At 48.3% G+C, this 22322-nt stretch overlaps 1 protein-coding gene across 2 annotated transcripts in view; it reads left to right on the forward strand.

Annotated features, from left to right (window-relative positions):
* Positions 1–22322, forward strand: part of WDR59 (WD repeat domain 59) — a 45310-nt gene that overhangs the window by 18047 nt on the left and 4941 nt on the right. Inside the window, exons 12-22 of one of the 2 annotated variants that reach the window (XM_027895684.1) lie at positions 1819–1951; positions 4028–4152; positions 4999–5163; positions 5962–6057; positions 7456–7612; positions 8881–8950; positions 9206–9359; positions 12881–12937; positions 18502–18635; positions 20020–20101; positions 21728–21840. In XM_027895684.1, the coding sequence (XP_027751485.1) occupies positions 1819–1951; positions 4028–4152; positions 4999–5163; positions 5962–6057; positions 7456–7612; positions 8881–8950; positions 9206–9359; positions 12881–12937; positions 18502–18635; positions 20020–20101; positions 21728–21840 (1286 nt within the window). The remainder of the gene's footprint in view (positions 1–1818; positions 1952–4027; positions 4153–4998; positions 5164–5961; positions 6058–7455; positions 7613–8880; positions 8951–9205; positions 9360–12880; positions 12938–18501; positions 18636–20019; positions 20102–21727; positions 21841–22322) is intronic. The other variant, XM_027895685.1, reaches the window with a different exon arrangement.

A 22322-nucleotide genomic window follows, 5' to 3' on the forward strand; every position in this document is an offset into this window, starting at 1 on the left:
GTATTAGGTAAATGTAGGGACTGTGCCCTCTACTTCCTCCCCTTGTTTCCTTTGCCTCTAAGCCCGAGGCAGGTGCTGTGAGTCCTGGGGCTCTGCTCTGTGCAGCAGTGAGAGGTTGCTGATGCAGTTACTGGAACAACTGTGCTGGGTCAGACCAGAGGTTCATATGGCCACAGTGGCCCATATGGCCTTGTCACATCATCTTGGAAGGGGATGGGTGGGCATGGAGTGATGTTTCACTCAAATGCCCTGCCAGCCTCCTGCACTTTGCAGCTTAGAGGCTCATTTAGTCTGGACCTGACAGAGCTTGATGAGTTTTACTTCCGTAGACTTTTCTGTCTTTTCTTGGACCTGTGTAAATTTTTGTCACCCTCAACATCCCATCAACAAGGAGTTTTATGGCTTTTCTGCATCTTGTGTGGAAAACCAGCGCTTCCATTTATTTATTTTGTAACCTGCTAATTTCATTGCATTGAAGGTGAAATGAGCCATCTCTGCTAGTGATGATTCTGTAGACCTCCATCATATCCCTCCTCAGCTGCCTCCCTTTTCAAGTCAGAGGGTCCTGATTTACTTCATCCTTTGTACTAGAACTTCGATTGTCCTTTTACCTGTCATGGCCCTTTTTTTTCAGTTCTACCATGTACTTTCTGGGATGGGGATCTGACCTTTGTTCTTTCCACAGAATTCTCAGTACTCACTTTGGTTTTTGAACTGTTGGACATAATTCCATGAAAACATCAGCTTAGTCTGGCCTGTGCATCTTGTTCCCTCAGTCAGCTTGAACTTGCCAATTTTTTTTCCCATTTTTTCCCATTTTGCATTGCTTTATATTTACCTGAACCAAAGTTCACCCTGCATTTTAACACAGTTACTCCTGTGAAGTCCTTCTGTGATTGTTTGCCGTCTGCCACACTTGTTGCTGCCCTGAAAAACTTGGTGGCATCAGCAAACCTGGTCATGTCGCTATTCACCTCCTATTCCAGGTTTTTAATGAATATGTTGAGAAGCATGTGTCCCAGCACAGATCCTGCAGGAGTCCTGCAGGTCTGTAACAAACTTTATGAAAAATGACCCTTTTCTCCTACCTGATATATTTGTGAACATTTGATTTCTTTCCTGTCTTTAAATCAGTTGTTCATTCTTGTCAGAGCCTTTACTTCTCCTCTGCTGGCTCCCACTCTTTTGTCCTTGTCTTTGTCTGGATCAAACTACGCCCATGATGGCATGTTGCTGGTGGCCAGTGCTGCAATTTGCTACATCACACCATTATCCTTTTTCTTCCCTCTGTTTCTTCTCTTCATCTTCCCTGTTTTCCTGTGCTGAACTTAAAATAGAGGGATGTATGGTCCCATTTTGATAGAGAACCTAGAACACTAGGGCCCCTAGTATGTACCTGGGTCTCCAGATCCTACTGGAGTGTAAATATCAAGCACAGAAAGTATGCTACTGTTACATTGGATCTAAAAAAAAAAAAATTAAACAAATTTTGACAAATTATTTCAAGGAATTACAGTCATATCAGCTTTAGTTTTGATTAAAGTAAAACCCCTTAGACTGGCCCTGTCAATTAAGTGGCTTTGTAAGCGAGCAGGAGATTTGGCCAGGCTGTCTGAGGTGACAGAGCTGAGGGTGCTGGAAAGTGGAAGATCACTTGTCTTCATCACAGAAACTGCTGAGGTCTCAGTCATGCCTGTTGTGTGGACAGACCTCCCTTGCAAACCCATCTGTCTGGAGCAATGAGCTGGTCAGTGGTGGCTCCTTCCCCAGCTTGCATTCTGTTGTGCAGCATGTGGGTGGTGTGTTTGTTCTTTTCAGCTCTGTGCCAATGACATCCTGGATGGAGTTGAGGACCTGATTGATGGGATTTCTCACCTGCCAGAGCCGGACAAGACCCTTCACCCCCAGGATGCAGAGCCCCAGCATAACTCTGGACATGGGGATGAGGAAGGTGAGAGAAGTGACGTCTTGTGGAGCCTCAAACATCAGTGTCTTTGTCTTGGGAAGAAGAAAACCTTGTAGGCAAAGCACAGCCTGGTGTTTCAAAGGTTAATGGATTCCCCATTAGGGAGGCAGAAAAAGACTAGAGGTTCCTCAGGATGGTCCTCCCAAGTTTTTTGTCTTCTAACACAGTGATTCCACCTGTAAAACAAAGCTCTTCCCTTTGTCATTTAATTCCTTCTGATTATCACTTCATTGCGTTCGCTTTAGGTTATAGTTGTGGCTTGTTGCCAAAAACAAGGCAATCAGTGAGGCAATAAGGTAAGTTCTGGCTCTTAGGAGGGTAGATGAGTTTAGGCTGAGAGATGAGCCCACTGCCCCTGATGAGACCCTGCGTGGGTCTGGTTTTGGTTCAGACTGGCAGGGTTTTCCTTGTGGCCAAAGGGAATGACTATGGCTCTTCTGTAGCAGGGTAGATTTTGCTGCAAATACCATGGCTGCAGGATTAATGCACAAGCAAATCCCTTGGTAGGAATTTCAGTGCTTTCTAGCCTAAAAGCTATTGTGGACTGTTGATGTTTCGCCCTGGAGGTGGCTGCACTTCAGCTGCAGACAAAGCCTCCATGTTACATTAGCAGAGCACTTTGGGGGATCTTTGAAGGCAGCAGAGCTCTGCAGGTAAATCAGAGCCCCCAACAGAGTGCAGCTCTCCTTGCTGCTGCTGCTGCTTATAGAGGAGCTTTAGGAATCTGTACAAATACGTGGCTTTGGGGGATTAGAAACTAATTGGAAGGGAATGGGAGGAGAAGACAAAGGGAGGGTGCTGCACATACTGGGAACCTCAGAGATGGCTTTTCAGTAAGCTGCGTGCTGTCTCGAGCTAGAAATAATTATCTTCCCTGAGAGCCACTGATCTTCCTTTAATCTCCTTTTCAGCTTCCTTTTCTGAAGTATGTCTAAGCACTGTAATAAAATTGCAAACTGGAATGAGTGGCTAAGCATCCTACCTATCCAAATTCAGTAACCCACTGGGCAGCAGTAATACCAGATATTTGTCCCAGCAGCAAAATCAGTAACTTTTAGAAAAATGCCTGTAAAAGGTCAACTTTTTGCATTTCTTGTGATTTTTTTTTTTTTTGCTAGGAGTAGTCCATGCAATGTGATATTTTAAGGGTGAGAATGGCATCTGAAAAAAATCAGGACTTCCCTTCTGTCTTTGGAACCATCATCAAGAAATGTATTTGGCCTTAAGAAGTGATGCCACAGTGAAACACCCTCAGAAGGAGCTGTCCCTGCCCTGACGGGGGTGCATAGCAAAAAACGAGGCAAAAGCCGTCCACAACCACAGGCAGAGACTGATTCTTCAAAATCTCAGTGAAGTTTATCTTAACCATAATTCCTCGTGTCCTGCAGTGCTTGCCTGGCTGTTTAAATGTATTCTGGCCTTCAGGGACTATTGTCCTCCTGAAAACTGTTGGAACTGCAGAGCTAGACCCAGCATTCTGATGAGTCTTGAAAGACTGTTAAAGCACTGGAGTGCTTTGCAACATTAAATGCAAACGGCTGCTGCAAATGAATTAAGCCTCTATTAGGAGCAGAAATACTCTCTGCTCTCTCCCAAAGCATTGTTATACTTTGGAAGCTTTCCCTGAAAGCTGAGAGTGGTGGGAGGGGGGGGAGTTAGTCCCAAAGACCAGAGCTCCTCCTGGAGACTGCTTTGGCTGCAGTTCTTTCCCACTGAACTGAGGAGCTCCAGCTCAGCTGATTGTGACTCTGGCAGCACTGTGTAGGGAGGAGAAGGGATCTCAAGTGAGAAGGACTGTTTAGGGCTGCACAGAGTACAGGCAACTTCTGCAACCTTCCCAGGAAACCTGTATGCAGACAGGCTTGTTCTTTTGAAGAGAGGGGTCAGAAGCCTGCCTGTAAACTGCAGCTGAGACCCTCCAGCTCACAGGGAGGTAAAACTCCTACCTCCTTGTGTCAGAAGGGTAGAGGAAAACCTGCTGTCTTGGCTGCCTGCTGACACTGCACACCCAAAGTCTGTCTGTTATGGCTTGGCTCAACCTTTTTCCTTCTTTCCCATCAGCCTTAAAAGAAGATTTCCTGAACGACCCTCTGGTGGGAAAGAAAACAGACCAGCTGGGGCTGCCTCAAACACTGCAGCAGGAGTTTTCACTGATCAATGTGCAGATCCGAAATGTCAATGTGGAGGTAGAGAGTTTCCTTTTGCTGGCTTCTTAGGAGGGGATGTGGGCAGGCTGGTTCATCGGAGCCTTTAGAGGGGAACCTTTGCTGCAGGGACTGCTGTCTGTAAACAAGTTTTATTTTAAGCTGTAGAGATCCTCTTGGCCAGGGGTAGCAAGAAAGAGGATAATCCCAGACACTGGGAGTGAGGGAAGCGTTTCAGCACAGTGAGTGCACTGGCTGATCTTGAGAAGGCTGTGTGGTGTTTTCCCCTCTGCCTTGACTGCAGAGAGGGAAGTGATGTGTTCCATGCAGTTGGTCTCATTTCAGCTGTTTCTGAACCCCATCTGCTGAACCTTCCCTATCCTGCACTCTCTCCCTCAGTTTTGGCATCTCCTTTGTGCTGCAAACCCTCCGCTGTGAGTGGAATGTGGCAGGAGGTGCAGCACTGGGAGGCCACTGCCTGTCTCCTTTCCTTACCCCTGTGGTTTCACAGCTCATGGCATGATCCTGATGGAGTTTTCTGAGACAGTGGCACAGAATCTTGGATGGTGCCTGTTACTGCTGCCCTGGGCCTGGAGCTCTCCATGGCCAGGGGAGGTGGGCTGCAGTGCAGAGGCTGTTGGGAGCAGAGCCTGATTCCTGGTGCTGCCTGGGCTGGCAGATTCTCCGGGTGCTGGGATGCTGGATTGTCAGTGTGTGGTGCAAGCCGAGTCTGTGCCCATCTGCTTGGGGGTTTTTGCTGTAACTGTGTTTCCCTGCCCTTGAGAACAGCTTGACTGTGTGTGCAGAGGAATCAGTCCCTCAGCGTGAATTTAAGCCACTTTAACAGTCCTTGGGGATGTGACTCTGAGCAGTTGCTTTTCCTCACAGATGGACGCGGTGAGTCGCAGCTGTACGGTGTCCGTGCACTGCGGCAACCACAGGGTCAGGATGCTGGTGATGTTCCCTGTCCAGTATCCCAATAATGCTGCACCGTCCTTCCAGTTCATCAACCCGACCTCGATCACGGCCTCCATGAAGGCAAAGCTGCTGAAGGTGTGTGTGGAGTGTACGCTGTCTTTATAAAAACACAAAATGCTGCATGCTCGATGTCTAGATTTTACTGACACAAAACATCTGATCTTGCTGAAGACGTTCCACAGGTCACACTGAACTGACGGATTGTGGAGCCTGCAGGGTGAGGTTTCTTTTTGCACATGAGTATTTGCCTTTCTCTGCTGGTCCTCTTCAAACACATGTTCTTCATTGCTGCTGTGTTCCCATGTATTTCCTGAGGATCCCCAACATCCTTCTCCTCATGCAGTTGCCCTCAGCCCCCTAATAGACAAAATGACCAGCTAAGGATCCAGCTCCAGAATGATGCTGTGTTTGAGCTGGGTTGTTGCTTCCTGCTCTCCTCCACCAACTATTTGAAAAATGAGGGGACTTTCTTTACACAGGTCCTGTTAATTCCAGACCTGGTGTTTGATTGTGTGGTGTAGCAAATCTATTGCTAATGAAATCCCTTCCCCATCAGCAAGCTGATGGATCAGTTTGGGTTCCTTCTTGAAAAAAATTTGTCCCAGTTTGCCCCCAACTGGTATGAAAAATATGGGTCACAGTAGTGTCGAAGCCTAAGTCCTGGCTCAGAGTGTGCTGCATCTGCATGAAACTCGGTGCTGTGATCACAGCTCACAGCCATCCCTCAGAGCAGACAGCACGCCAGTGGCTCCACTTAGGGGGTGTCTTGGGCCTCTCTGGATCCTGGCATCTTAGCTGCTCTGCAGACAGAAAGGATGTGAGCAAAGTGTGGATGTAACCGTGATTCGAGCTGCAATCTTGTGTGTATTCCAGATACTGAAAGACACTTCCCTGCAGAAGGTGAAGCGGAACCAGAGCTGCCTGGAGCCCTGCCTGCGTCAGCTGGTCTCCTGGCTGGAGTCTGTCGTGGTATGAGCTGCGTGGGCTCTCTGCCCTAGTTTGTTGTCTTCTCCCATGTCCCACACTTCTGACTCTGCAGTGAGAGCCTGGCCTCATTAGATGTGTAAATAGACCCCTGTGAGTGGCCATTACATCTGTGTGAGCGCTTCTGGTTCGCGTTGAGCAGAACTGGGTGGATGATTAGATGTGTTTTGTTTCCACAAATGAGGCCCTGAAGGTTTGCTGCTTTGGGGAACTCTGATATTCAGGTTGGGGGGAGTGACTGGGCCTTGGACAGTGGTGCATGGTAGCTTCCCAACTCAGAATATATCTCTCTGAGTGCCAGGGCATGGTTATCATCTGTGGGAGAAGATAAGAGGCATCAGGGAGTTGACGGATTCATCCGTGTCTGAAAGGCAGTGGCAGATGTCTTTACCTTCTCAGTTAAGATCCTGCTAGTCCTATTCTAGGGTTTTTGTTTTCTTCCCTTAAAAAAAAACCCCAAACTGTGAAAATCTGGGGTTTTTTTCTGAAGCTTTGTGCTGAGGTTTTGTGGGGATGATACTGCAGATAAATCCAAGTCACACTCTGCTCTTAGCTGAGAGATCTGTGATACCTACTCAGCATCCCAGTGTCAGGTATTAGGTCTGTGTGTGGGTGAAGTGCACCGGGGTGGGTGTTTTTAGCATTCAGCAAAAAATTGGAGAGTCTCCTCAGGTTTCTCTTCTGAGAGGTTTTGTTTATTCTTCACAAATAAAGAGCTTTTTTTTTTTTTTTAATGTGGAAAATCTTAATTCTGTTTGGTTTCAGCAGTAATATTGTAAGAGTGGGAACTGTATGGAAATCTGATGACTCAAGCCAGGCACCACTGCCTTTAAAGAATTCCTTAGACCTAAGTTGTAATATTCTTTGTCCAAATAAATGCAAGATTTCTGCTAAAATTCCTATGGATAGGTTTGAGGTCCCCCAGTATTTCACATCACCTGCCTTCCTCGCTTGAAGGCTCCAACCTGCATTTGATGCCCCACAGTTGTGTGGTATTCCCATTTATGGAGGTTTTGTCTCGCTTGCATCACTGAGGTATCAGGTTTAGCTCAGCTTGCTGTCTTGAGGGTCATCCAGAGTGTGAAGGTCAGATTTTCTGTACACTTTCCCACTGTTTCTCCCCCAGTTCAGCTCTGCATTTCAGCATGGTTATGGTGGGAGAAAAATACCTGGATGAGCAGCCAGAGAAGCTCTTTCCTCAAAGGCAAATGTGTTGGCAAGTGCCTTTGCAGCTGGAGCAGTAACCATGCTCTGAGCTTGCTCTGCTCTGGCTTGAGGGATGGCACCTCCTGTGAGGCTGGTTGGCAGTGCCATGTCAGGTTCTCTGGCTGGATCCCTTTCCTGTGGCAGCAGGAGTGTGACCCTGGGTAACTTCTGTTCCAGAACCAAGAGGACAGCACGTCCAGCAATCCCTACGCTTTGCCGAACTCCGTGACACCCCCCCTGCCCACCTTCGCTCGCGTCTCCAACGCCTACGGCTCCTACCAGGACTCAAACATCCCATTCCCACGGACCTCTGGAGCCAGGTTCTGTGGTGCAGGTCAGCCCCATCGCTGCTGTGTTACAGCAGCTCCCCGGGGAATGCTCCTTCCAGTGTCCTGGGGAACACTTCCCTGTGAACAAGGCTTTGGTCACTGCCGTGCAGCGAGTGAGAAATGGTGTTCCAGTGGCGATGTTGTGGTGAATTTGTAGATGAGACTAGGTAGCAACTGTTTGCAGTTTGGTGTTGCATGTGGGATTTTAGGATTTGGAAATGCAGGGATAGCTGAAGAGATGGCCCCTCTGGCTTGTGGCATGCCAGAGGCGTTGGCAGAGCTCTTACACAGAAGTCTGGGAATAGCTGTTTTCCTTGCCTAGTTCTCTCCTCCCAGCACCACGTTGCTGGATGTATTCTGGTGCTCAGTCTGCATGGAATTCCTGTGGTTTGGGGTTGAACTTAGCCCTTGATGAAACCATATTCTTGCTACTAACCACTCTTTTCTCATTCTACATTCTTTCTGATGTCCAAAATAGCTTTCCCAAGGTCATTGGGAAACTTCTCCCAAGTGGGAAATGGGGTGCAATCACATCCAGGTTTCCAGGAGAGCCTACAGGGCAAAGATCATTAAAAATCAGGTTAAGGTCTGAGTGAGAGCTGCTGAGTTTCACTGAGCTGTTTCAGATGCATGCATGCTTCCTCTGGACCTGACTGCATCCCAGTCTGAGCGTGTTTTGAAAGCTGCTTTCCACACAGGCCTCTCAATTCCCAGGCAAAAGTAAAACAGAATAGTATTGCATTGAATAGGCTCAGTGAAACCTGCTAAGTCCTGAAACTCTTGCAAGAGTGGGTGGCTGAAAACACTTGAGGTGCTAACAAACGGGGTAAGGCTTGTGAGAGCGTGTTTGGAGTTGGCTTCAGGTGGCTGGGGCTCTCCTGTTGACGAGGAGGGTTGTACAAGCTGCAGTGGTTTCTCTCCACTGCCAAACATCACCTCACTTACCTCTGGAGCATCAGTGCTTGGCAGGTTCTGGTGAGGAGTTAAAACATGAGCATGTCTTTGCTCATTTTCCTCTCTTTTCTCTAACAGCTGTAAGCCACTTGAAATGGTGCTTTTAAGAGAAACATCTCAACAGAACGTGCTTCAGGGAGGGAGTTTGGGTTGAGAAAATGGGGTTGTCTACTTTTAGTTTAAAAGTGCTGGGGGTAGTGGATAGGTGCCCAGCCCCTTGCCTCTGATACCCGAAATGGTGGCCAGGTTTCCCTGTGCTCAACCCTGGAGTAATCTGCTCCTCGCTGCATGATCTTCACGCCGTGTCCTGTCTCGTCAGGGTACCTGGTGTACTTCACGAGACCCATGACCATGCACCGCGCCGTGTCTCCGATGGAGCCCACGCCCAGGTGAGTGCCCCGCGTGGCGTTGGATGTGTGCTGCAGTGGGCAGGGAGGCAGGAGAGTGTCGGATCCTACACTGGATCTGCTGACCTCTAGCGTTGGTTGTGCCCTGGGCACGGACAGCCCTTACACCGCTGTGCCTCCGCAGGCGCCTTCCAGGACACCGGAACCGCAGCTTGGGTTAGTGGAGATGTCAGTGGGAACCTGCAGGACTTTTGGTGGGTGAAAGCCCCTGAAAGGGTATTCCCCTCTTTTTTCCAGGTCCCTGTCAGCGTTGTCAGCGTACCACAGCGGCCTCATCACTCCCATGAAGATCCGCACGGAGACCCCGGGCAACCTGCGCTTGTACAGCGGGAGCCCCACGCGCAGCGAGAAGGAGCAGGTCTCCATCAGCTCCTTCTACTACAAGGAGAGGGTAAGGACCACACCAAAACACTTTTCCCAGCACTTCAGCTTTTGTGATCTCCTTTCCTTTAGCATTTCTAGTAACAGAAGCTTCATATTCCTCTCCAGAAGATGTTTTTTTTTTTTTTTTTACAGGCAGCTCTGTAAAATGTCAAAAGGATTTATCTCCTATTAGTCACTTCTTCACTGATCCTCTCTAGCATTTGACCTGCTTATTTCGATGTTTCTCTATGCTGACCATCACAGTTTCCTTCAGTGCATTACACTGTCTCCCTTTGCATTGTGTAGGGTTAAAATCTCATACTTTAGGAAGCCCTAATCTCCAGATAAATAGATATAGGTAGCTCTTGCTGTTCTGGGTGCTCCCTGACATATGTAACTGCAAAGGGTTTTGGCTCTCTCCAGCTTACTGCCAGCCTCTCCTGGATTATGGGATATAGTTGTTTTTTTCTGTTTCAGGTGTCTCTTTCAGGGATATGTGCCCCTTTGGACCTTTTTTTTCTTTTTTTTGAACAAAAATCATTCCTGCGTGATCCTCTAAAGATCTTCCAATCCACATACTCCTGGTTTAGGTGTGGGTTTTGCTGTCACTGCTGTTTACAAGCAAGGCTTTTGGGGGGGAGAGTGGGACTGTTTCTTTCTGTTGTAGTTGTAGGGTGGCCACGGGGCAGTTGTGAAGCAGCTGTGAGGGGCTGATGTGCCTGGAGCAGACGCTGTGGGAATAATAGGCTGAGCAGGTTTCTCAGAAACAAACTCTGGGCTTCAGCAGGGCATGAAGAGGCTTGCAAAAATGCAGTAAGCTTCTACCGAGAGCCTGAGAATTTGGGGCGATTTGAGTAGTTTGCTCCCTGTCCATGCAGGGGTCCCTAATCTGCTGCAGCAATGGAGACCCTCCAGCTACACCAAGGAAAACTAAAAGCTGTCTGCACTCTGCTGCAGTGGAGCTTGGGAACTGCTGTCCCAGGAGCAAAGGGAAGGTCAGAGCCTTGAACTCCCCTCCTTCCTGGGCACTGAAAGGGGTCTTGTTTTTCCAGTGGTGTTGGATGTGACAGCCAGCCCTGTCTCTGGGACTGTGTCCTGCTTACATGTTAGTCCTTACACCTTCCACACCTCTGGCCCCAGTGCAAGCTTTGCCTCCATGCAGACCCCAGAAGACTCTTAAGTCCCCGTTCTGTGTTTTTTTTTCCCACACAACCTTCTTTTTTTTTTTTTTTTCTGAAAAGAGAAAATGGTGCTGCCTGGTACAAGAATTACAGCCTGTTCTCCTCTTTGCAGGAGAGTTTATTTAAAGAGCTACCTCTGTCCTCTGCAGCATGCTTGTCTCCGACACACAGCTCTCTAAGATGACAGACAAGGCTAAAAATAACATGTGGAAGCAGCTTGGTGCAATTTCATGTGACCTGTCTGCCCAGCCCTTGTATAGATGGCAACAAGATTTTTGTCACGGGGTAAAAAAAAAAAATAAATCAAGAGAGCCAAAGCTTGTGTGCAGCCATGTCTGCTGAAAGCCAGGGGAAATTCCTGTGTTCCTCTTCCCCCTGCCAAGGTATCTCCTTGCATGCTGGAAGAAATGTGAGGACTCTAGCAGGGAGCTGACATAATTCTAAACCAAAAAAAACATAAAAAACCTTTATCTCCCTTCAGCAGAGGTTTTCTGATTCTTCAGGATTTGATGTCATGGCCTCTGTTAGATCAGTGCTACGTATTTTTATGTCATTTCATTGTGAGGTCTTTAAAAAGCCCAGACTCTGAGTCTAGTTAACTCCATGCTCTTGAAGAAGCTTGGGTTTTATGTTTGCATTAAATGTTGAAATTTTGTGCGTTGAACTCTGATAACTTCGACCCCAGCACTGAATTTGTCAGCGTTAATCAAGTGTTTAATCCCACGTAGCAGCCACTGGCATCACTACCATCAGCAAACAAATGGAATCTGCCCATTGCTGGACAGCAAAGATGTCATGTTCCCATAAAGGCAGGGGAGCTGCTGCATCCATCAGAGAGCTCCTTGGTAAAGCAAATTGGAACTCACTCTGGCACTGAGCCTCTCTGTGCTCATTTAAGAGTGTGTGTGTATATATATATACACACAGGCACATATATATATATATTTCTCACTTTTTATTCACACACACACACACTCCTCCTTTCTTCCTCCCTCTTTTTCACTCCTCAGAAAAAGCCCCACTGAAGAGCAGCAGTCAGCAGAAGGGAGGAGCTGTGTTGATGCCGTCATTGTTTCAGGCCTGGGTGTCTCTTAAGGAAGGTGCCATGGCTGTGGTTTTTCTCCCTGCAGTTAAGAGGGTCGTGCCAGTGGGGACATGGGGACAGCTCAGCCTTGCTGTACAGGGTGATGGTGACAGTGGTGACCTTATGCTTCCCGCCAGGGAATTGGTGGGGGGACTGAGCTTAGTTTTGCTGCTTCTCCACTGTACCAAATTCCCTTCGAGTGACCTTTTTCTCCTCCTCTGGGAGGCCTGATGAGGAACCTGTAGCACTTTCCATGGGCCCTGCAGCCTCGGCTCCCTGGCTGCAGGGTTCCCCCAGCAGTGAGGTGCACGGGGATGGAGAGGCTGAAGGCATGGCTGATGTCTGTCACCAGCTGAAAATAAATGTAAAATACATTGCCTATGACCCAAATAACCCTTTTTATTGTGCTGACTCTCGCAGAAACGTACACAGAATTTTTTTTTCCAAGTGAGTGTACAGTAATGTGTTTTGAAAGGTTCCATTTGTGGTTGCTACGATGCTGCATGGAGTACTGAAATGTCTGCAGGTTCCTAATGAAAACCTACTTTGGAGCTATTCTGCATCGTCAGTCAGTGAATTTGATTGTTCACTCAATCTGAATGAGTTCCTCAACCCATAATGACAATCTCCACATGGCCCTGCCAAGTAGCAGTGTCTCATACATCCCTTCTAATATCCTGACATATGGCTTTTATTGTTTAAAATGAAAGCGAACAGTTACAGCAGGTTCCAGTGAATGAAATCCTGGCGGATGCTGAATGTTAAAGGGATATCTGAGTAAGCAGGAGTGTTTGTTTATGTACCTTCCTGCAGATTTCTGTGCCATGGCACTGGATAGCTGTGGTAAAAATGATACAGCTTGCACTTCAGGCAAGAGGAGTAAAACTGATGAGAGTTTAGGCATGTGGGGCAGTTGGGTGTTGTCCTCTGCTCAGTTCACGGTACGAACAAGGTCACACAGCGCTTCTTGCAATAATACAACTCTGTGTGGAAGACTTTATTCAGATTTGTGGTTGCCAGAGTCTTCCACCAGAGCTGGTCTGGGGCACAGGCACAGCAGCTCTTGCTTTGCCAGGGCCGGAGGGAACGTGGTGTGGTACAGCTGTGTGAGGATGAAAGTGGGGGTCGTGGTTTGCAACTGTTCACTGTGTGACAGAACCGCTGGGAACAGTTATCTTTTACTCTGCTGGTTCAGGGCGCTTTTCATTTCAGTTTATTTACCTCTGTCTTTAATTTTCTTGGTGTCTCTCTCCCCTTCTCCTGGGTATAACGTTTTCGGTACAGATGTCTCCTCGCTCTGCCCGGCGACGTTGGTCCATACAAGCAATTAACGACTTCCCGGTACTGTGTGCTGTGCTGATGCTGTCCTTGATATGACCCCCTGTCTTCTGCCCAAGGGCCCAAGAATAAGATGCCACCTGCCTGCCTTTGAGTAACCTGCACAGAAGTGGGGGACTCTCACTCCACACAGGGCCTGGGGCTCCGATGAGAGCTGTAAGTGGACAGGAGCAGACAGGAGTTTGCAGGGTACAATTGCTGACCCACAAGATGCCTGTTTGACCTGGCCTTGCAGTCAGGAAAGGATGCCAAGGGGGAGTTTGAAGTGTAAGAAAAGATCAACCCCTAAGAGAGTGCCCTGTAGAGGAGCTGAATGGTTATTACACATCATCAACCAGTTGATGAGACTGACATCAGAGCACCTCACTTCTGAGAAGATGCCAGAGAGGGAGGAAAGGTCACTTAAGAGCTGTGGAAGGAACAAACTAGTTGAGTACCTGACAATGATCTGTCATCTCGTTAAAATGTGTTGCCAGTTCTCCGTGCAATCCATCACACAGTCTTATTTCCTGGACCAATAAATAGAATTTCTCCTTAATTTGTGATCCTCTCCCAGCCCTTGGAATCGCACCCCCCTGCATTCAGTTGGAGTGGTTGCACTTCCAGCCACCCTGGTACTGCCTCCCCCTGGCACCTGCCCTTCTGAGTTTGCTTTGACAGTGGTTTTCTCTTAGTCAGGTCCACGTGTTGCTCAAGCTTGAACATCATTCATGTGAACATCTTGATGATAGCAGGGTTGCTCAAGCTGTGCTGTACATTTGGGCAATTACTATCTCATCACTCATCTGCCAAGCCTAGACAAAGCTCAGAAAGCTCAATTTCAATTTAAAAATGATCTCTTTAGGTTGGTTTGTCTTAATGTCTGTGTGAACAGCTGTTTTTTCACAGCTGCTGTCCTTCACGCTATCTCTTCAGAAGACAGCAGGGAATAAAATAGAATCCTGTAACACCTAATTTAACTTGGTATAATAGGATCAAACTTTCCTAATTACAACAGCTCTAGGACTATACTAGCAAATAATAGGTGAGAGAAAGCAGAAGTAATTTGCATGACTCCATCGAGCCTTTTTGCAAAGAGCTAATAAAGAAATGGGAGCAGTGCATGCAAGAAATGAAGTTCTGTCTTGGATCAGGAACAGAGTGAAGGAAAGAAAGAAAATCAAGCAAGGAACTTGCCAGGTTGTGGTGTGATAAATAGGGGTGCACAAAGGTCCCCAGTTTAATTCCCTTACCACTGGCCTGGAGGGAAGAGCAAGTACTGATGTGATAAAGTTATGATTTCATCTAACATATACTTAAAAATGATAGAGAGGTTGGTCCAAGCCTTGAAGGATTGACTGCATTTGTGGATAACCTTTGGAAGAGCCTCATCTGACTCTCTGAATTGGGCAGTAGTGCCTCAGGCAAAGACACAGGCATGCCCACGGAGAGCTGGGGTTTATTAGTGCAGATCAGGTGCCTTCCTTCTGGGAGAAGAGCTCAGCGTTGCTCAAGCTGCTTGGGGAACCCAGAGCTTAGCAAGTGTCCAGGAGGCAATAATTCATCCTTCTTTTTAGGTTATGGCTGGCTTCCTCTGCCCAAATGCCTGTGCTTCAAGGCAGGTGCCAGCTATTGATTGATGGAAGCTATAAAGAAATATTCCTGCTGTGGGGCACTTGATTCAAAAGGGCCTTGGATTTTTTTTTTTTTAGCACCTTCGTGGAAGGTACTGGGGGAGATGCTGGAAACAGTAAATGTTGATTATTTTGAAGAGAAAATCCAGGCAGTGCTGCATGAGCCGCGTGGGGGAGTTAATGTGTAGGCAGTTGTTAAGAATGAAGGGGCATAGCTTTCTGCAGGGAGGCAGCGATTTGTATGTTTTATTTAAAAAAAAAAAAAATTAGAAGCAGTTTGAACCTGACTTTGAGCAAGATTAACTGTTTTGTAAATGCCTCATTGCAGCTTAATCTTTGCCATCGAGTCTGTTTTTTTTTTCTGCCCACGGCCCTTCCCTTTGCCCTACTAAGGCCAGTTTGTAGCAGGAATCCTGACATTTTGCATATGCTTATGCGAAACAGGCACTTTGCGTTTCAGGATCCTACTTCAAGCACTGCCTGCCTCAGCAGGATCCCAAGGCACACACACCCAAGTGTTCAGCATCCTTTCCAAGCGGGCACGCAGCATTTTGCAACTCCTTCTGCTGAGTATGCAGTGATGATGGTGGTTGCTACAAAGCAGTTGGTGGCTTATTCTTGGGCTATCTGTTTCTACATGTAACCCATTTACTGCCATCGTTATCACCTCAGATTGCAGCAAATTACAGCCTTGGGTGCAGTAGTGCAGGTGCAGGCTGGCTTTTTTAGTCGTTATTCAGTGCTGTTCCCTGCTGTCACCTCCAATCCCATGATTGCCATAAATGCTTTGGTTACTTTCCTTCTCCTGCTCTGAGGAACTGATGAGTCTTAATTTACTTCTCACTGTAGCTATTTCCTTTCTTATCTTCCTCTCCTTAAACTGAGGAGCAGCTGAATAGATGCATTTCTCCTTGGCATGGATTCCAGTCTACAGAAAGAGATAGAAGTGTCTGGGCAGTGCAGAAGAGCCACGCCTTTGTCCTCCAGCTGTCAGTAGTTAGCTGGGTGCATGCGTGTTGATTTTCTGCTTCCGCTCCAAGCATTGTGTTTCCTGCTCCCCATCCTGACCTGTGCTCCAGTCCCTAGGAAGAGATGTATTTTCTATTCTACCCTAATGCCCAGGAGCCTTGGGGACACCTTTCAATTACCCCCTAGTGGGAGCTCCTCCCAGGAGAAGAAATGAAGCGGAAGGGAGGGAGAAACCTTGTGGTGGACCTTGGCCAGACAGACCCAACCTGGAGTTTTGCACGTCTCTGGTAATCCCTGTTAAAAGGGCTCAAATACCACCTGGTGGAGAGCCACTCCTGTAATTAACACCAGCAATTATTGGATTCAAAGCAGAGCTGCTGCTGTCAATGCTGATGAGTTTTACCCCATCCGGGATGGTTCCGACACTTCCGATTGTGGGGTTTCCCCTAACACTTCATTGCTGTGGCTGAGGCAAACCTGAATTGCAAAAAACCAGACATTTTTAATGGTCACTCCGCATGTGGCTTTGTGATTTTCTTTTGTCACAGCTTTTTAGGGGCAGGAAGTGGTGGGCAGGGAAGTGTAGTACTGGCAGGGCCTGTGGCCATTAACTGACCAGTCCGGGTGCTGCATCAGTAAAGAGTTAGGGCTTCCTTTTTTGCCAGTAAATAGGCAGTGCTAAAAGGGAGAAAACAGGACAATTTCATTGTGAGTCCCAGTCTTCAGGGGTTTCTGATATCTTCGGTGTCTTCATTTGTCTGCTGATATGCCAACAGCAAGCAGTGAAAACCATTCATGAGACCTCTTTTTCATTCTCATCCTCATTTGTTGTCGTTCTTCTCCAAAAACATTTTACTGAATTACCTGTGGAAAGTGATGTGTGTTGTCCATGTTTCTATAGTCTTTGAAATGCCTGTTAGGAGGCTTCTTCAGTCCCCTCTTACAGAGGGCAAGAGCAGGTTGAATCTGTTCCCAAAAATGGGGCAGAGAACCTGCCTCGGGCAGAGGGAGCTCTCCACTGGCTGTAAATCCTGGAGGCAGCTGGCTTACAGATGGTCAGGAGGTGACAAGTTGCTCTCCAAATTACCTGCCAAGCTCTGGAAGCCCTTGTTGATAGCCCTGAAGAATGTGGTGCTGTGTCTGCCAGCCTGGGCTCAAACCCCTGCTCAGACACAGCACAAGTAAACAGCTTTTGTTGTGGGGAGCCCGGCGGCCCTTCCAGGAAGGTGCCTGGGCTCTTGTCCTGGTGCCACATTGTTTTGCTGGGGCTCCCAAGCTTTGCTCAGGTGCTGATTTTGGCAGCCCCTCGCTGCATTTTCCAGGAGACAGCATTTTCCTGCCCTCAGAAGGGGTGGGGTACAGGTGCCACTGTTCTTTGGGAACCTTGTTGTAATACAGCCCCCTCCTCCACTACAGGAAAGGCAGATAAATGTTTAGATCATCACAAGAGGGTTAGCCTGCCCAGTGGCAAGAGAGGCAGAGCTGGTCCAGGCAGTGCCTTGATTAGGAACTGATGCTTCCTGTGGTGTGTGCTGGAATTGTGCTCAGCATGGCAAGACCTACTCAGCACATTGGCCTAAGCTTGGGCCAGGCAGGCAGTGAAGGAGGAATTCATCTTATAACAATAATATAGTAATTATAATAAATAACTCATGAGGAGTTTCTTAAGGACATTTTGTGTCTGATAAGCCTGCCCAGGTTTTCACGGGACTGCACGACCGTGGTCAAAGGCCATTTGGCGTGCAGCCATCCCAGGGCTGGCCTCACACCCACAGCAGAGGTGACCCTGCTGGGCAGGTCCAAGTCCTGCCCTTGCTGTAGCCCAGGCTGCTCTTTAGGAGCAGGGATGTGAGTTTGTGTGGGCTGTGTCTGCCTTGCAGAGTCATCAGCACAGGGCTGCTTCGCTGGCCCGTTCACAGGGGTTGTTCTGCTGCCAACAGAGGAGTAGGAAGGCCCAGCAGGAGTGCCTCAGGAGGCCTCCACAGCTCAGCATGACCAGGCACGTGGGCTCTGTGTGCCACTGAGGGAACACACCATAGGGGAGCAGCATTGCAAAGCATCACAACCCTGCACAGCAGCCAGTGCTTCCCTTGGTAGAGCTCCCGTGCCTTCTGCCTGTTGTGCTGCTGCACATCCTCTCCTCCTGTCTCCTCACCCTCCCAGACCAAGGAGCTGGAAGAGGCCAGGATACCAGCCAAATACTCTGGGGTGTTTCACCCAGCCAAGGTAGCTGTATGCATCTTGGCGTTAAGAGGGCCTCTGTGTTTCTTACAGGGAGTATTTGGGAATCTTGGCTTCTTGTTTCTGTTCCCTTTTGTTGGTTCCTCTCCTTTCTTCTCCCCCCCTCTTAGGTCCTGAGCCAGCTTTAAGTAGCTGTGAGCATGGTAGCTAAGGACCCTTGCTAGGAAAACTTGGGCCCTGCTTTATCATCTGCTGGTTGTTTGTTTGAAGCTGTTGATAAAGCAGGAGGTGGGAGCCCTGTGCTGGGTCTGAACGGGGCTGTGCTCACCCTGGAAGGGCAGACCTAGAGACAGTCTGGAGCTGCTGGCTTGCCCCAAGGCAGAGGGCGAGCAGAAGCAGCGTCCTGCACGTCTCTGTGCTGATCCTGGCTGAAATCAGCCCTGGTCTGTGTGCAGAGGGTTCCCAGAGAACGAGAACTGAACAGTCCTCCTGCCAAACTTGCCCAGGTTCGATTGGCATCCCCGTGTTGATCTGTTCTCTTGCTGGCTTTCACAGGGGAACTCACGAAATACTTTTTGAGTGAGTTCGACCTTGAGCTCGCTGCCTTGACCTGCTTTTCACTCCCTACAGATGGAGATGCTTGTTCTCCTGGGCATGCCATGGATGTTTTTCAGGGTAACACAGAGCCTTCTGAAAGGCAGGTTTGGGTGCTGCTTGCATTATTCCTGACCCCAGTGCTTTGTTCCCTGTCCCGAGCACCCCACCATCCCCTTCCCCAGTAACACACGGCCCTTCGTTCTGCAGAAATCCAGGAGGTGGAAAAGCAAACGAGAGGGGACGGACGCCAACAACCGACCCATCAAAGCTGCTGGGAAAGTTATTATCCAAGATATTTCCTGCTTGCTGCCTGTCCACAAGCTGCTGGGGGAGCTCTACATGTGAGTATGTGTGCAGTGCCATCCTCTCCCAGATGGAAGCACTCCTGGGCTTTAATCCTGACAAAGTCAGCACTGATCTTTGAATGTTTCTCTACCTTCTTCCTCTGTTCTTGCCTGGCTGCTTTTTTTATGGTACCCCTCTGCCTGTGAGAGGGGATTTGTCTCCTGGAAATCTGGAAAGTGGGAGGGAAGAAATTTGTGATGGGGTGTTCTAAATAGAGTTTGAAGTGGCACTTCAGCATCATCATTTATAGGTTCAGGTTTTCACCAGCTAAAGAGAGAAATTATCTGTACAAATTCTTTTTTCAGGTCTCATGTTGAATTCTACACTTAAATGGACAGGCATCAAAGTCTCAGTCAATCCACATTTTTGTTCTATAGAATTGTTAATAGCTCATAAGGCTTTTTTATTTCAGAAGGATTTGGCGACTTGTTTGTACATGCCAAGTCTGTACTGCAAGTTGTTCTGCTTTAATGGCAAGGAGGGGGTTCTGTGAGCATTTTGTGGGGTTTGGGGTTTTTTTTAAACAAAGGGCTTCCCTTTTCCAAGCTTTCTAAATCATACAGTTACAAAACCTCTGTTCCTGAATTTTTTCTTTCTTAGCTTAGGTAATACTGACTGGTCCTTCATGGAATTTCCAGTCTATGGACATTCAGGGAAGAAGCAGATTTCCTTCCTTAAAGCTGGAAGGGGAAGGGGGGGTCGGAAGAGAGGAAAAACTCCCCTTCCTTCTTTTTTTTCTATATTATCAAAAAGAACGTTCTTTAAAAAAACCTGTTGGACCTTTCTGCTTGGGATACCTCCTGTAAACAGCCTGACCCTTTTCCATGTGCCTTAAAACCTGCAGCAGTGTTGAAGCGTTAAGAGCCTTGTGCAGATTTCTGATGACAAGCAGAAAAGTCCAGGTGGGTTTCCTCAGCCCACCTTGCCAGCCCCTCAGAGGCTTCCCAGTGGGTGTGTTTGCCTACTTGGGAACAGGCTGAAGGCCATCCTGATTCTCCCCAGCACGCCACCATCTCCCTGCAGGTCAATCAGAGCAGATTGACGGGCTGAGTGGGAACAGCTTTTAGGGATAGGAATGATTCCGGGCTTGGTGATATCCTGGCACTGGTCTGATATCTTCTTGGGAGTGGTGCTGCTTGGGATCAGTCCCAGCTAGTGTGGAGCTGGTGTGGTGTATTAGGGAAAATGAATCCTAGGAGAAGGACAGCAGTGATCCCTGAATAAACAGAAGGAAGGCAGGGGATCCCAGCCATGTGAGCAGGCTCGTACTGACCAGGGGCTTCTGGGCTGCTCATGCTGCCAGCACCACATTCCCCCTACCCCTCCCCACCTTCATAGCAGATGTGCCAGCGAGAGCTGAGCCCCCTCCTTTCTCTTCAGATTGAATGTGAATAACATCCAGGAGACGTGCCAGAAGAACGCTGCCTCGGCCTTGGCTGTGGGACGGAGGGATCTGGTGCAGGTATGACACGGAATCACATCCCTCAGCGTGCTGTGCTATCCACAGATGGCTTGTGCTGCCCCTGTGACACCCAGACAGCCACCTGGGTTCAGCAGGAAGCCTCTGGTTGGTGAACAGAGGCCTGTGGAACAGCTGCTGAGATGGTCCCCACCTCACTGGCTCTTGGCGTGGAGAGATTCCTTCCCAGGGCTGCAAAGCAGATTGTTTATGCCCTTTGCCAAACTGAGTGAAGCACATTTTTCAGGGAATTCCTGAAGGCAAATTGAGGAATGCAGCCTGCTTTTGAGTCATCCAATGGAGTAACTGTGCACAGAGTTGCCTAGCTGCTGTCAGCATTCTGATCCGTAATTTTTTTCTTTTGCTTGTGTAATCGCTCCCATTGTTTGGCATTCATGTGTGCTAACTAGGTGCTAACTGCAGCTAGCTTCTCCCAAGGGACCCCAAAATGGGGCTGGCTACTTGTCTTCAGCTAAAAATAGGAGACAAATGGCTCTTGTGGCCCATCCTTTTCTCTGTGATTAGTCCATTGCAACAGGCAGAACATTTGACAGGATGCAGGAGCACCTGAAGGAGATGGGAGCTGGCAGTGACAGAGCAGCTGGGCACATCTCCTGAGCATTTGGCCCTTCTAGAGCTGGGCAGGCAGCATGCACAGGCTTACCTGACCTGAGCCAAAGCAAACTCAGGCTGTAGTTTTGCTTCATGGTGGATTCTGCTGGATCCAGAGAGAGAAAGCAGTTCTGGTTCCCCTTTGTGCTTCCCCTTGCAGTCTGGTTTGCTCTCATTGGACCAGAGCTTGGGTGGAGAAACTTCAGCAAGATTTCTCTGAGATCCCTCTGTTTCTGGCTTGTTATTCCCTGTCCATGTAAGTCCAGCCTGTACTGCAGCTGTCCTAGCAGACACAGAGGCTCGAGTGGCAGGTTACGTGTCCGATGTGCTCTGGAGCAGTGCAGGAAGTGTTGTCTTTCCTGTTTCCTCTCTGTGCCCTCCCATGCTCAGCCCTGTCCTTGTTTCGGTTTCTTTTCTGTTTCTTTCTGTCTGGTTTCACAGTGAGCAGCCCTGGGACTGCTGTTCTTAGTAATTGGATCGTGTGGGGTTTTACTTTTCCATGTTGCCAGTTCTCTGATTTAACTGGTTAAATTTCAGAATTAGAAGTGGCAAACTGTGCTCCTGTCTGTGCCAGGCTGTGCTAGGAGAACAGTGTTCAGTAACACTCCAAACTCATCAAAAGATACTTTTAATGCACAAACTGATTTACCAGTAAACTTTCTGCCACCAGCCATCTCCAAAAACAAGAACTGTATCAAATCTAAACCCTTTTGAAGCTCGTGAATATAAAATTTACGAATAGATTTGTTAATCTACCCTGACAGATATAGACTGTTCTGCTTTCACATTTAACCCAAACTCAGAGCAAGTGGGAAAAGAGGAAAGCTTTGGGTTTGTGTTACTCTCTGTATTACTTGTGACACAGAGACCGAAACTGTTCCCTGCTGTCAGGGGAAAAAAAAAAAAAAAAAAAAGCAAGCTCCATTATTATCTGTGTGTGAATTTGTGCACACCTATGCCCTGGGAGTGTGGTTATTCCTAATTGTAGCTTTGCTGCTTTTCCTTCCTGTCTGCCAGGTTTGGTCACTGGCCATGGTAGCCACTGATCTCTGTCTCGGACCGAAGTCTGACCCAGATTTGGAGATACCTTGGGCACAACATCCATTTGGACGTCAATTACTGGAGTCCCTGTAGGTGTCTGGGTGCTGGGGAGGGGCTGGGGATGGTTGCTGAGGCAGAGCCCTCCATAACTGTGTCCCTGTGAGGCTCATTTGGGATCTGGAGCAGTGCCGCAGCGGGGATTGTTCTCCCCTCTCGAGCCCGCAGTGCCCCACAAAGAGGAGCTCCAAATGTGTTCATTCCATGTGGGAGGCAGCACTTGGCCTTCCAGCTATCACCCAGGTCTTCCTGGGCTGGCATTGAGCAACAGCCAGGCATGGGTGGAGCTCTGCTTTCCAGCATGCCCACAGTGCCTGATCTGGAGATCAGAGTGGGGTTCCTGCTCCCCACTGAACGAGCCTGTTGGGGCAGCAGCTTTTTTCACCTTCAGATTCCCTGTTGCCACGTAGCATTACTGGAAAATCATTCCAGTGGTCTCAAAGCCTAGTGTTAGCTACAGATGTCTTCCAGATAGTGAATCTGCTCAGGAGGGCACGTAATTAGTAACTGATAT

This window comes from Empidonax traillii, unplaced genomic scaffold, assembly GCF_003031625.1.
Source record: "Empidonax traillii isolate 1590-97213 ecotype Southwest subspecies unplaced genomic scaffold, ASM303162v1 scaffold465:size698125, whole genome shotgun sequence".
Taxonomy (NCBI): domain Eukaryota; kingdom Metazoa; phylum Chordata; class Aves; order Passeriformes; family Tyrannidae; genus Empidonax; species Empidonax traillii.